At 52.7% G+C, this 12,246-nt stretch overlaps 1 protein-coding gene across 1 annotated transcript in view; it reads right to left on the bottom strand.

Annotated features, from left to right (window-relative positions):
• LOC106146568 overlaps positions 1 to 7,443 on the bottom strand; it is an 8,186-nt gene extending 743 nt beyond the window's left edge. The window contains exons 1-4 of the mRNA XM_013504021.1: positions 7,350 to 7,443; positions 6,361 to 6,444; positions 4,313 to 4,483; positions 3,149 to 3,274 (exon numbers count right to left, since the gene is read on the bottom strand). Of these exons, the coding sequence (XP_013359475.1) occupies positions 3,149 to 3,274; positions 4,313 to 4,483; positions 6,361 to 6,444; positions 7,350 to 7,443 (475 nt within the window). The remainder of the gene's footprint in view (positions 1 to 3,148; positions 3,275 to 4,312; positions 4,484 to 6,360; positions 6,445 to 7,349) is intronic.
• Positions 7,444 to 12,246: the final 4,803 nt, after the last annotated feature.

Genomic DNA, 12,246 nt, shown 5'->3' with positions numbered 1-12,246 from the left:
AAAAAAGAAAAAAGAAAAAGAAAAAGAAAGCTCTAGGAGGCTCCAGACATACCAAATCAGAATATCGAGGGTATACAGGATACCCAGAGGGCCTCGTGGAAGTAGAATCTCTGGGGAATTAGGAATTTGCTGAGGAATCTGAGAAATTTGCATTTCTTCCACTTCTTCCTCTTTTTCTCCTTCCTCCTCCTCTTCTTCCTCCTCCTTCTCCTTCTCCCATCCTCTTCCTCTTCCACATTCTCCTTCTTGCCTCTTCCTTTTCCTCTTCTGTCCTTTCTTCTCCTTCCTCAGTTTTTTAAAGACAGGATCTCAGAAGGCATTCTCCTGCCTCAGCCTCCCAAGTGTTGTGGTCCAGCCATGGACCACCACACCTAGCATGGAATTTGCATTTCTGACAGACTTTCCAGGTCACTTCTATCGGACTGAAGGTGGGAACCAAGACCTGGGGCGAACCTTTGGCCCAGGCTCTGTCAGCCACCTGCCCATCCCTCCCACCCTCCCAGAGCTGTCCCTGTGACCTCACAGCAGGTCTGTATTTCTGTGCGTCTTTAACCTTGTCTCCCACCTCCATGTAAACTTGATGAGGGTGAGAACTGGGCCTCTGGTTTCCGATGGGGCAGTGGACTCAAAGCTTGGGCTGCTCGGCCCTGAGTTCCGGTCCACACTCATCTGCTTCTTGGTCTCAGGCAAGTTGCTGCTCCTTGCTGTGCCCGCAAGTGTTCATTTACAAACAGGAAATTAGAAGTTCTGTTCAGGCAGTCCATGTGAGGAATATGTGAGATTATATTATATATAACATCTAATGTTGTCCCTGGCAGAGGAAATGGTCAATAAACACTCATTTTTTTGAGACAGTGTCTTGCTTCGTAGTTTAGTCTGTCTTTGAATGCACTATGTAGTTCAAGCGGGTCTTGAACTCTCTGTGTAGCCCAGCCTGGCCTCGAACTCTTGGCAATCCTCCTGCCTCAGCCTCCCAAGTACTGGAATTACAGACATGCACCACCACACCCGGCCAAAATTTAGTAGCCTTAAAAAAAATTAGAACCATGTAATTGGTCAGTTCGTGGGGTGACGATTTCACAATGCACAGTCCAAGCTCAGCTGGGTGGCCTGTCTCTGTTCTTGGTGGCATTGGCTGAACTCATTCAACACCCACTCCGAGGTACTAGGGATTGAACCCAGGGGTTTCCCACCGAGCTACACTTCCAGCCCTTTTTGATTGTGAGACAGTCTTGATAAGTTGCCTAGGTTGGGTTTGAACTTATGATCCTCTGCCTCAGCCTCCTGGAGTGCTGAGACCCTTCAAACACTTTTGGTCAGTGAGCTGGTTGGCTGGAGTTAGATCCACCTGGCCTAATGCACTGGATTAGCCATTGGTGGATGCTGTCACTCAGGCAGAAAAGTTCTCTGCTGAGTGTGGCCTCTTGAACAGGCTGGTTCAGGCCTCCTCCTATGACAGCTGGGTTGCAAAAGGCACTCATAAAAGTCAAGTGTCATTTTTGGAGCATTAGTCAAAGCAGGTTACTGAATCAGCCTAGCGTCAAGGGATGAAGAAATAGCTCCAGTTTTCATTGGGAAGAAGGTGTCAAGACTTCCTGAGCATTTTGAAGCCTCTATAGTTGTTCTTTTCCTGTATCTACCATGGTATATATGGATTCAATACATATTTGTTGAAGAAATAAATATGGAAACAAAGGATAAAACTAGAAACCAGGGAGGCGAATTCACTTGCTCAAGGTCACATTGCAAGGAGTGGCAGAGCCTAGGCCAGCAGCTAGGACCCATGGGGCCCAGTCCTGCCTCTTCCCCTTGCACCAATCTGTTCAGACAGCTTCCTGAGGTGGGGCAAAATTCCCCAAATATTTGCCTCGATCCTCAGCTTCCATTAGCTCCTGGAGAAGAATCCGGGAAGCGAGGGTTGTGCTGTTTCCTAGAGTGTGGGGTAGTGGGAAGGGACATTTTCTGTAGCCCAGGGGACAGAGCGGCAGCCACCCTTACAGGTCCCACTGCGTGGGAGGCCAGAAACCAGGGCAGACCCCGTCCGGGTGCTGTGTGGTCCGTCACGTTGGGAGGTGACACGTACACGGGAACACAAGCGTGGATGGTCGGCCCTACGGCTCTGACCTTCGTGGTTTGCACCTGTTAGTTTGGGGGGAGGGAGGAGGGGGTAGTTCAGCTGGCCCAGGAAGTTGTGAAAGGCAGGCTGCGTGTTGGTCACCAACCCCTTCCTGTTGTCGAGCACCCGGGGGAAACCAGGGCCTGCGGCACCTCGATGCCTCGGTCCAGGAGAACACGGCTTGTGAGTCACCCACCTGCCGAAGCACATCTATTTTTAGCCAGAAGTAAATGACCTCGGCAGTCACCTGGACACACTGCCTCGTGTCTCTGTCACGGTCGGATGGGAACCACACTGCAGGGGCTCCCCCACTCCCAACCAAGGGCCCTGGTCCCCTCCTTTCCTCCCTCAGAGAGGCGTCCCTGCAAGGCAGGCGCTCGCATGACCCCAGGGGAGAGTGTGGCGGGGGTGCTGGGGGACACATGGAGGGGCAGTGGTTCAGAGTGCTGGGACACCATTGTGGGTGGTTTTCCTATGCACCATACACCCTATTTCCCAGCCCAGGAGACAAAACTTCGTAGAAACGACAGCTGTGGGGCCCTGGAGCCCAGCAGCCTGGGTGAAGGCAAGCTTTGCCGCCTCCTGGCCTTGATCTTCTGACACCAAATCGCTCCGCTCCTGTGCTGGCACCCGGGCCTCAGAGCCCAGTGGCTGATTCACAGGATGCGAAGCAGGAAGGACGCTAGGTGCCATGGAGTTCATCGCCTTGCTGCACTGAGCAGGAACGGGAGTGAAAGAAGGGCAGGGGTCCCCCGGGTCAGCTGCTCCCAGGTCCTGCAGCACCTTAGTCAGCCGGGGCTGCGTCTTGGGTAAAAGCCGGCAAAGAGCAAGTGCAGTAAAGAGCAGCTTCCGCTGGTCAGAACTGGTGCACATCGGTCCACGTTCCCCACTGGGAGCCACGCACTGGGTCGCCGACGGCGCACATTAACCGGCCCGTAACAGGCCCCACCCCAGACTGGCTCAGCACCTGTAACTGCCCCCCTAGCTGTGGGGCTCGAGGCTAGTGGGTGGTGTGCTCCTCAGTTTTCTCACCTGTCTCATAGGGCCAAAGCCCCCTGTGTAGGTGTGAAGATCCAACGCCCTCGCTGGGGCACGGTGCACAGTGGGGTCTGATGCATTGCGCCCGGGCAGCAGGCCAGCTTTCCGTGTCACTGCGCTCTGCATCCGTGGAGGCTACCAACCCCAGACTGAAAATATTCAGGGGAAGAAAACTGCGTCAGTGTTAGACACGTCAACTGACACGTCATTGTCGCTTTCCTTGTTAATATTCCCTAAACAATGCAGTATAACAGCTGTGTACGTACATTTACATACCCGCGTATTGTAAGCCACCTAGGGATGATTTAACCGTACTCAGAATGTGCATAGTTACAGGCAAACACCGTGCCAGTTTATGTGCAGGACTCGAACCTTTGCGGATTCTGGGTCCTGGAATCAACCTCGCGCACGTACCAAAGGATGACTGTGTCCATTTCTCATCCCCAGGCCTGGGAGCCTGAAAGGAGTCGCTTCACCTCCTCTGGTACAGAAGCAAGACCAGCCTCTCTCACACCTGGCCTGCGGCTCTCGCTGCCCCAGGGACTCCAGAACAGACTCCGCAAACCTCTGCTCAGGGTGTCACACAGTCTACTGAGAAAACCCCCAGGACGGCGGAGGCCAGACCTAGCTTGAGCAGCCAGGCAGGTCACTCAGAGGGCAGGGAGCCAGTGGCTGCGGCCATCGGTCAAATTAGTCTTGAGTGACAAAGACTGTTTATGTCTCTGAGAGTCAGTGGCAGAGTGGGAGGGTGGCAGGGGCAAAGCCATGCCCTCCTGGGAGCGGTGCCTCACACCCGTAAGCCCAGCTCTCTGTGGGGATGAGACACGAGGATCACAATTTTGAGCGCAGCCCGAGTAACTTAGCGAGCTCCTGCCTCAAAATAAAATAAAATGGGCTGGAGCTGTAGCTCAGTGTGAAGACCTTGGGTTCAGTTCTCAGTACCTTCTTCCCCCAAAAAGCCCATGGGCCTAAGCAGGGAGTAGACGGGAGGCCCCAGCTGGGAGCAGAAGAGGTGATTCTGGACACTCTGGCTCTTCTTCCTTAGGCTGCTGAGCTCTTGGCCTAGGCAAATTCTCACTCTTGAAAACAATACCTGAGGTCTTCAGTGCTTTGAGCTGCTCAGATCAAATGCTCCAAAGCAAAGGAAACTGTTTTTACCACTGAGGACAATACCCCTTGGCTGGCAGTTCTGCTGGGCTCTGTCTTTTCCTTTCCTGCCTCCCAGGAGACTCTGATGCAGGAGAAGACAAACGAAGCCCAGAGCCTCGGGCCAGGCCTGGGCCTCCTCCCTGGTGGAGAAGCAGGGCCCTGAGGTCTTTCCCACTGCATCTGGGCACGAGAAGCTCAGCTTTCCGCCTCAGAGCCCAGCTGCGTGGGTGATGAGTCACCCTGCGTCAGGGCACTTCCCACCCTGAGAAAGGTGTGGCAGATCGCCCTGTGCCAACAGGCCCTGTGATCTGCCTGTGCCAGGGGTACTATCCCTGGCACAGACACCCCCAGCTCTCACCCTGGGCTCCTGAGGGGGCCATCCCCATGCAGGCCTGGTGCACACGGGTCCTGGTGGGCCCAGGGTCCAGACTCCACCTGCAGACATGGAGTAGGGGGTCTTGTTCGCTCCTCTCAAGGTGGGACCATTAGAGGTGGGTAGGAGAGAAGGCCCCAGAAGGTACCTGGAGGATCCCCCAGTTAATACCATGGGTTCTCGGGTATAGTACTTCAGTTGTATTTTATGCCTTTTAATTTTTATTGTTTCAAGAGGGTGGGTTGAGATAGGGTTTCACTTACATAGCCCGGGCAGGCCTCACACTCCATATGATCCTCCTGCCTCAGCCTCCTGAGTGATAGAATTATAGGCGTGAGCCATGATACCTGGCTTATTTTATGCTTTTTTTAAAAAGATACATACAAACAGCTTTTAAAAACTGAATAGAACAACACTCATATGTTGCCTGATCTCTTTTACCTGGTTCCACCACCCCAACATCCCTTTCCCAAAGCAACTGATTTACCATTTTGGGGGACGATCTTCCGAGGATACTCTGTACTTTAAGTGTCTTAAGTATACAAGCACATGTACATGTGTCTCTCCTTTCAGTATGTACATAAACGTGAACATACTGCATACGTTATTCTGGAACAACTATTTTTCATTTGATGCCAGGATTTGTGGGCTGCATTGGCAGCCGAGGGCCTCTCTCTCCGCTGTAGACAAGCCCACAGACATTTATGGGCCTCCGGTCTTCAGCTCTTTGGTGAACTCTATTGTGACTGTGTGTTTGGACGGATCCTCTGGCACAGCTGGGGTGCCCTGAGAGGCCTGGGAGGGGTTCTGAGGCTGGGGTTGCAGGAGGGCAGGACCCTCAGAGGGGGCCAGGGGTGAGTCCTCGTACAGGTGGGCCGGAGGAAGGAGATTCATTTTAAACATTGTTTAAAGTTCCTTTCTGATTATACAGTGAAACATAGGCAATGTGCAAACAGCGGACAGACGTGCAAATCGAAGCCAACCGGGACTCCTTCGCGGAGGAAACCACCCCTGATGTTTGGAACTTTGCTGAGGTCTGTTTCTAGATACGAAAGACAAAGATCTGCAGCTGATCAGCCTCTGAGCGGGTGGGGCTGCGGGGCACCGGGCTCTGAGGAGGGAGAGAGGGTCAGCAGCAGGAGGAGATGGGCGGAGTCACGCAAGGTTGGGGTCAGGATGGGGCAGGCAGGGCAGAGGGCCTGAGGGGGCAGGGAAGACTCTCCCCCTGAGGGGCGGTCACTGCTGACCCTGGAGCTCAGACTTCAGTAAGTCAGCCTGGCCAGAGACTTGAGGAGCCTTCCCTGAGCTTTTGGAGGGATAGCTAAGGAAAAAATTCCATTGGGGCTTTGGAAGAGTAAGTCCACAGTTTCCAGAAAGGTCACTTCAGAAAATACGTTTGAGGGTTGTTAAGAAGTGAGGTGAGGCCTCTGTGTGACTGGAACAGCCGTGATGGAGGGGTGGCTTTGTAGCTAAGAGCACAGGCATGAAAAAGGCAAGACAGGGCCCGGATATAGCTCAGTGGCACAAGGCAAGCACAAGGTCCTGTGTTCAATTCCTGGTACCAAAAAGAAAAGGGTAAGATTTTGGTGGAGTTTCAGACGCCACTCACCAGCAGCATGGCACTGAGCTATTTCCAGGGTCTCACTTCGCCATTGCAAAGTACAAGTGACACTAACGCACCTACCAGCACAGGCTGGGCAGGAGGATTCCACAGGGGACGCAGCCAGGAGCCCAGCAAAGAGCCGGGCACGCAGACACGCAAGGGATGCTGGGAGAACACAGAATAAGAACATAAAATGGCGAGGGGGGAGCCGTGGGAAAAGGTGCCAGGAGAAAGAGGGGCCATGCGCGGCTGAGGAAGGAGCTGTCTCCTGGATGAGAAGTGAGGCCTCCGTAGGAGGCAGTGCCTTGGGGTCTCAGGAAGGTGTAGTGACATAGCCTGCTGCCTGGGCCCAGGAAGTTCCCTGGGGAGTGGCAACTTCAGAGTTGCCATGGTGACATGGCCAGAAGCTAAGAGGTCAAGGGGCAGTGGGAGATGAGGAAGTCCTGCGGTGAGTCTTACAAGTCTTTCAAGAACTTTGACAGAGAGAAATGGGGAGGTCCTAGGTGAGGGCGAAGCTGTAGGAAGGAGGGAGAGAGATGCTTTGCTTTGTTTAGGTGAGAGGGCATTTAAACATGTTTATAGGCTGAGAAAAAACCAATAGAATTCTCCAAGAGAGGAAGTGACTAAAGGTGTACCTCTGTTAGACTTCAGTTTCCTCATTTTAAAAATCAGAATGTGGATAAGGAATCTCTGAGGCTTTGTCAGCTTTTTGAGGTCTTCTGTCCATCCATCCATTGATCCATCGATCCACTGATCCATTGATCCATTGATCTATCAATCCATCCATCCATCCATTCATCCATCCATCCATCCATCCATCCATCCATCCATCCATCCATCCTTTTAACACATATTCTCTGTAGCTCTCTGGCCTGGACACATTGCTAAGGAGCGGGGTGTCTTATGGGAAAAGCCAGTGAGGGAGTGAAGTAGGAATCAAGGCTCTCTCTCCAGGGTCCTGTGTTGAACAGGAAGAGAGGGAACAACAAGCAGGCAATGACTCAAAAAGGTCAAAAACGGACCTCAAAAGCAAGCCTTGTGACCCCCTAAAATAATATTCTAGCACTTACCCAAGCCCCTGCCGGACTCCTCCTGGTCTGCTATCCGCAGAGTGAGACTCTGGCCTTGTTTTACTACCCCACTGAGTTCCTCCACTCTCAGCATTGCGCTGGCCGTGTAAACAGAGACGTCGTGCTTCTTGTGCCCATTCACCCACCAAGCATCGCCTGAGCACCCACAATGTGCCAACCTCTGGGCGAGAAGAGGAAACAAAATGGATCTCGTTGCTCCTGGAGTTGGTTGGTCTGGAATTGCACGGCCCGGGAAAGCACGCCCATCAGTTAGCATTGCAGCAGTAGTGAGAGAGAACCAGCTTTTCCATGGCCAGGGCTCTGAGGAAGGAGGGGCAGGTGTCCTCAGATGAATAGCGCTCCAGTTGGAGACAGAACACACGTCAGTGCAGAGGCAGAAGGTAAGAGCAGAGGGAGGGGAGGACAAGGGCCTGAAAGGCAGCAGTGTGGCCGGAGACCTAGGAGAGGCAGGCAGGGCCATGAGGCTGAGATGTGGAAGGTGTTTTCTATCTGAGGGCAACAGGAAGCCCTTAGAGCTGTTTAACCAGTAGAGGTGACAAGGGGATTTTGAAGAAATCTTGACAAGGCAAATTGAAGATCAGCCTGAGTAGTCTGAGCTTGTGGTACAGCAGTGCAGGCCTGGGAGCGGGTGGGAGCTCACTTCCATCCTCTACTGCAGACATTGCTGGAATTTGTTTTTCATAATGAGCTTGTCTTGCTTTTTTTTAAATAAGGAAAAAGCTACTAAAGATGAGAAAGCTACAGAATTGCTAGGAAATGGCAGGCGGAGGCTGCAGAGGGGCCCCTGCCAGCCCGGACAGAGAACTGTGTGCAGAGGGTGGAGCTAGACTTGGAGCTGGTGTGAGCTAGGTTTGGGGCCCACTGCCTCCCCGAGGCTCTTACAGGGGCCTGAGAAGAAGACACCATTTCCTGACATTTGCTCAAACCCCAAGTCAACAGGAGACACCACCCAGTGAACCCCACTTCTCGCTCTGAGCCACTTGGGTAACAGGACTTCTCCCTGCGGGACCACTGTTTTCACTTCCTGGCAAGGGCTGGCACTGTAGGGAGTGTTTTGCTGACAGTGCCCAACAACCAGGGCTGGGTATTGGTGGTAGGTTTGAGTCCCCAAGAGGAAGCTCCTTCCCGAGGAGTCCCCAGCTCTGGGACTCAGAGAGCTGGTTGGGAGCCCGGGCAGGAGGTCTCCCCTTCTCCCAGCCCTTACAAAGCCTGCTCTATCTCCCTCTCACAGCCAGAGGGATTTCGGACAGTGCAAGCACCCCCCCTCCAATGGGCTGGCCTCCCCCGCCCCTGATGGCCATGCCTGGTGACTTTTCAAGGGCTTAGTAACAAAGTAGGCTCCATGTGCTGGCAGGAACCCCATTTCCTCGCCCCCTCTCTGCTAGCCAGCAGAAGGGCTGTCCTCTGGAGTGGCCTCCTAGCAGCCTAGGGGGGCCCTTCAGCTTTGGGCCTCTAGGGAGACAAGCCGGCTGGGACCGAAGTAAGGGTGGGCAGGGCCAAGGACACCTGGAAAGGCTGTTGGTTACCTCCAGCCCACAACCTGAGACTGGCAGTCCAGACCTCAGACTTTGGAGGGGAAGGGAAGACTGACCAGCAAGGTTCGGGAGTCAGATAGAGCTTGTTTCACATCCAGGTCTGCCTCAATTCTCTCATCTGGGAGATGGGAATGGTGCAGTCTTGATCTGCCAGCATGGGTCCTGGGATTGAATGGGATGCCCGGCAGAGTCATCAGCATCTCTGCCTAACTCTGTGACCTAGTCCTACCTCCCACCCCTGCCCCGCTTCTATGTCCAGAGATGCAGCTTCTGACCTAGAGGCCAGGGGCAGGCCCTGGGTGGGCCACTTCCCTCTCTGCATTTCAAGTTTCTCATTTTCTGAAACCAAGAGCTCCATGGAAAGACCAAGGGTAGGAAAAGTAGTCATTTCTGATCCGCAGGTCATTTCTGATCCTCATATGAGACGTGGGCTTGACCCAGGTTTGAGCAAAGGCTTATGGGGGTTAGTGGAGGTGGCGGGGGATTAGGAAAGCTGGGGAGGGTCCTCTTCTGCAGGGCTAAGGTCCAGGGAGATCCCTGAGGAGCAACTTCTGAACTGTCTTCCTACTTTCTACCCCTCTGTTTTACAAAGTGCTCACACAAATCACATAGATACCCGCAGGAGAATGTCCATCACATGACTGCTCATCCTGGTAGCAATGGCAAGTGCCCACAGAAATTCAGGCAGCATGGGGCCAAAGGTGTCAAGGCCGAACTGGGAGGTGGCCTGTTTATCATGTGAAGAGCTGAACTGCAGAATTTAAGGCACGGTGTGACTTCATGCCATTACTATCCTTGTGTCTGTGTGCCATAAGTGAATGCGGCATATGTTCCCAAGTGTGTGCATGTACACAAAATGCGTGCACACGCACACACATATGCATGCACACGCATTGTGAAGCACAGGAGAGAAAATTCCCTGGAAGGGTACTCAGCAAACTGTTAATGGCAATTCTCTCTAGGATGGAGAGTAGATGTAAATTTTTTCTTGTTTGTACTTCTGCACGGTTTGGATTTCTTAGAATTATATCTGGTTAACCCTTTTCCCCCAGGGAAGCAGGAAGGGAACAGGAGACAGGTAAGTGGTCAGTCCTCCGGGAGCAAGCTGAGGAAGCCGGGAGAACAACGAGAAAATCCACGGTTCGGGGCAAGGTCCCCAATACACCCAAATTTGTTGTGTGATGGAAGTCGAGGACAGAAGTGGGGGCAGGGACGATTAGCCCTTTCCCCGGCCAGTGACCCTCCTAGGCTGTGCCTCCACCCTCCAGTGCCTGGCTGAGACCCCACAGGGGCTGCTTGGGGAGGTGGCGCAGGTGCGCTGGGCTCCACAGGACAGAGATGAGCGGCCGGGCACCGCATCGAAAGACCTGAACATGTGTAAAGCTTGCTGGTTTTTCATTCTGGGCTGCTCCAGCAAGGAGTTGCCAACAAGAAGTAAGCCAAGAGTAAGGCATCTCCCAGCACTCTTAGAGGCTGAGACAGGTTCAAGCCCATCCTAGACAATTTAGTGAGACCCTATCTCAAAATTAAATAAATAATACTGAAAAAAGGCAAAGAATAATAATAATGCCCACTACTGCTCCTTTTCCATGTCCTAGGCCTGTTACAGGTACCATCTCAATCTGTCCCAGTCGGTACTATGAGGTAGGCAGTTTCATCCTTTAATTCTATTTTGCAAATAAGGAAACTGAAGCTGCGAGGGGATATGCAACTTGCTAAAGGTCACACAGCCACAGAATACAGAGGGTGAGTTCACACTGCTCACCCTGAGACTCTGGAATTCACCTCAGAGCCACCATTCCGTGGTCTCTTAGTGACACATAAACCGAGAAGGTAGCGATTTTCTTTGGACCATGGCTTCTCGGTAAAGTTATCATTAGCCTAACCACAGATACTTCTCAGGAAGAGGCTGGGCTAAATATTAGAGTACTTCTGTAGTGTGTGTGAGGTCCTGGTTTGAGCCCTGGGGAGACAGAAGAGGAGGGAGAGAGAAGGAGGAGGAGGGAGGGTGAGAGAAAGGAAGAGGGAAAGAGAAAGAACTGCTTTGGCAATGCCATGGAGGTCGTTGATTGAAACATAGTATTACTAGGCTGTGATGCCTGATGTTCCCTTGAGCTGGTGACTATCCAAATTTGAAGAAAGGTAGACATAATAATCCTACTGCACTATATGGCTCAGCTGGCCATAGAGTTCTACATGGCTGTAAAATGTCAGTACTACATCATGATATAACCAGAATGATCATCTACTACTGCACTGGGCAGATGGAGCCTGGGGCCAAGAAGAAATACTCATCTCCCAGGGCAGGAAATCCAGATGAAATTCTTAACACTCGAAGATCAGGAAGAACCCTTTGGGATGTTATTTCCAGATATGAATGTGACAGTTCCAAAGAATCCATTTCAAGAGTTAAAAGTGGCTCATTCTAGAGATAGATCAGCCCTGCAGTTGTTCACAACTAACTTCGTAGAAATAGCTGAGAAACCTGTGCTCATGCGTAGCTATGGTTTGCACTGAAAACAAAATAAAATCCAAAGCAAAATGAAAAAAGACAATTCTGTCTCTGGCTGATGGGGCTGGGGAGGGAACAGCGGTGAACAGGGAGCTGGGAGACAGAGATTCCTTGCAAATCATCCTGGAGGAGGCAATGGCTTTGGCAGAGCGATCGGTAGGATGGCTGTGTCTCTTGAAACTAAGGGTAGGTGAAGGTAGGACAGTTAAAAAAAAAAAGCGGGCCTGATTGCACCACAGCCAAGGGCAAGCTCTTTGGGGAACCCCTGGTCTCGCTAGGGGAAATGGCTAAAGGGGCCCTGCGATTACACAGATGTGAAACTGAAGCATGGGCTCCTCACCCAATGGGGTTGTTTCCCATGAGGCCCAGCTGTCACTGAGCAATGTGAACGGCTGGGTAGGCCCACTCAGGGGACCCTGCACATAGCAGCCTGTGTGGGCAGAGGGGCTAGAAGGTGACATCTATTTTGTGAAAACGTAGATACCTAAAATCAGGGTGTGCACCTCCAGACCTGGAAAGCCAAACCCACTCACAGCAGGAAGGAGCCCTAGGGCTTCCACCCTCCCATGGCTTCTGCTCCTCCACACTCAGGCGCTGTCCCCTCCCTGGGAGGTCCCAGTTCAATCCAGAGGCTGAAAGAGTCAGCACAGAAGGCAGGAACTGGACTCACCCGGGCCAGGCAGGAGTCTCTGTCTTTGTCTAGAAAAGCAGCCCCTTGGGAACAGAGCGGGCCTGAGCTTGGGCCTCAGACAGGCTGCCTGGCCCCTCCTCCCAGGGAGCCTGTCTCCTCCAGCAGCAGGTCTGGGGGAGCGAACCAGCTCGCGCCTTG

This window comes from Chinchilla lanigera, unplaced genomic scaffold (assembly GCF_000276665.1).
Source record: "Chinchilla lanigera isolate Chin_1 unplaced genomic scaffold, ChiLan1.0 scaffold00084, whole genome shotgun sequence".
Lineage (NCBI taxonomy): Eukaryota > Metazoa > Chordata > Mammalia > Rodentia > Chinchillidae > Chinchilla > Chinchilla lanigera.
This window is presented reverse-complemented; position numbering and strand designations above follow the sequence as displayed.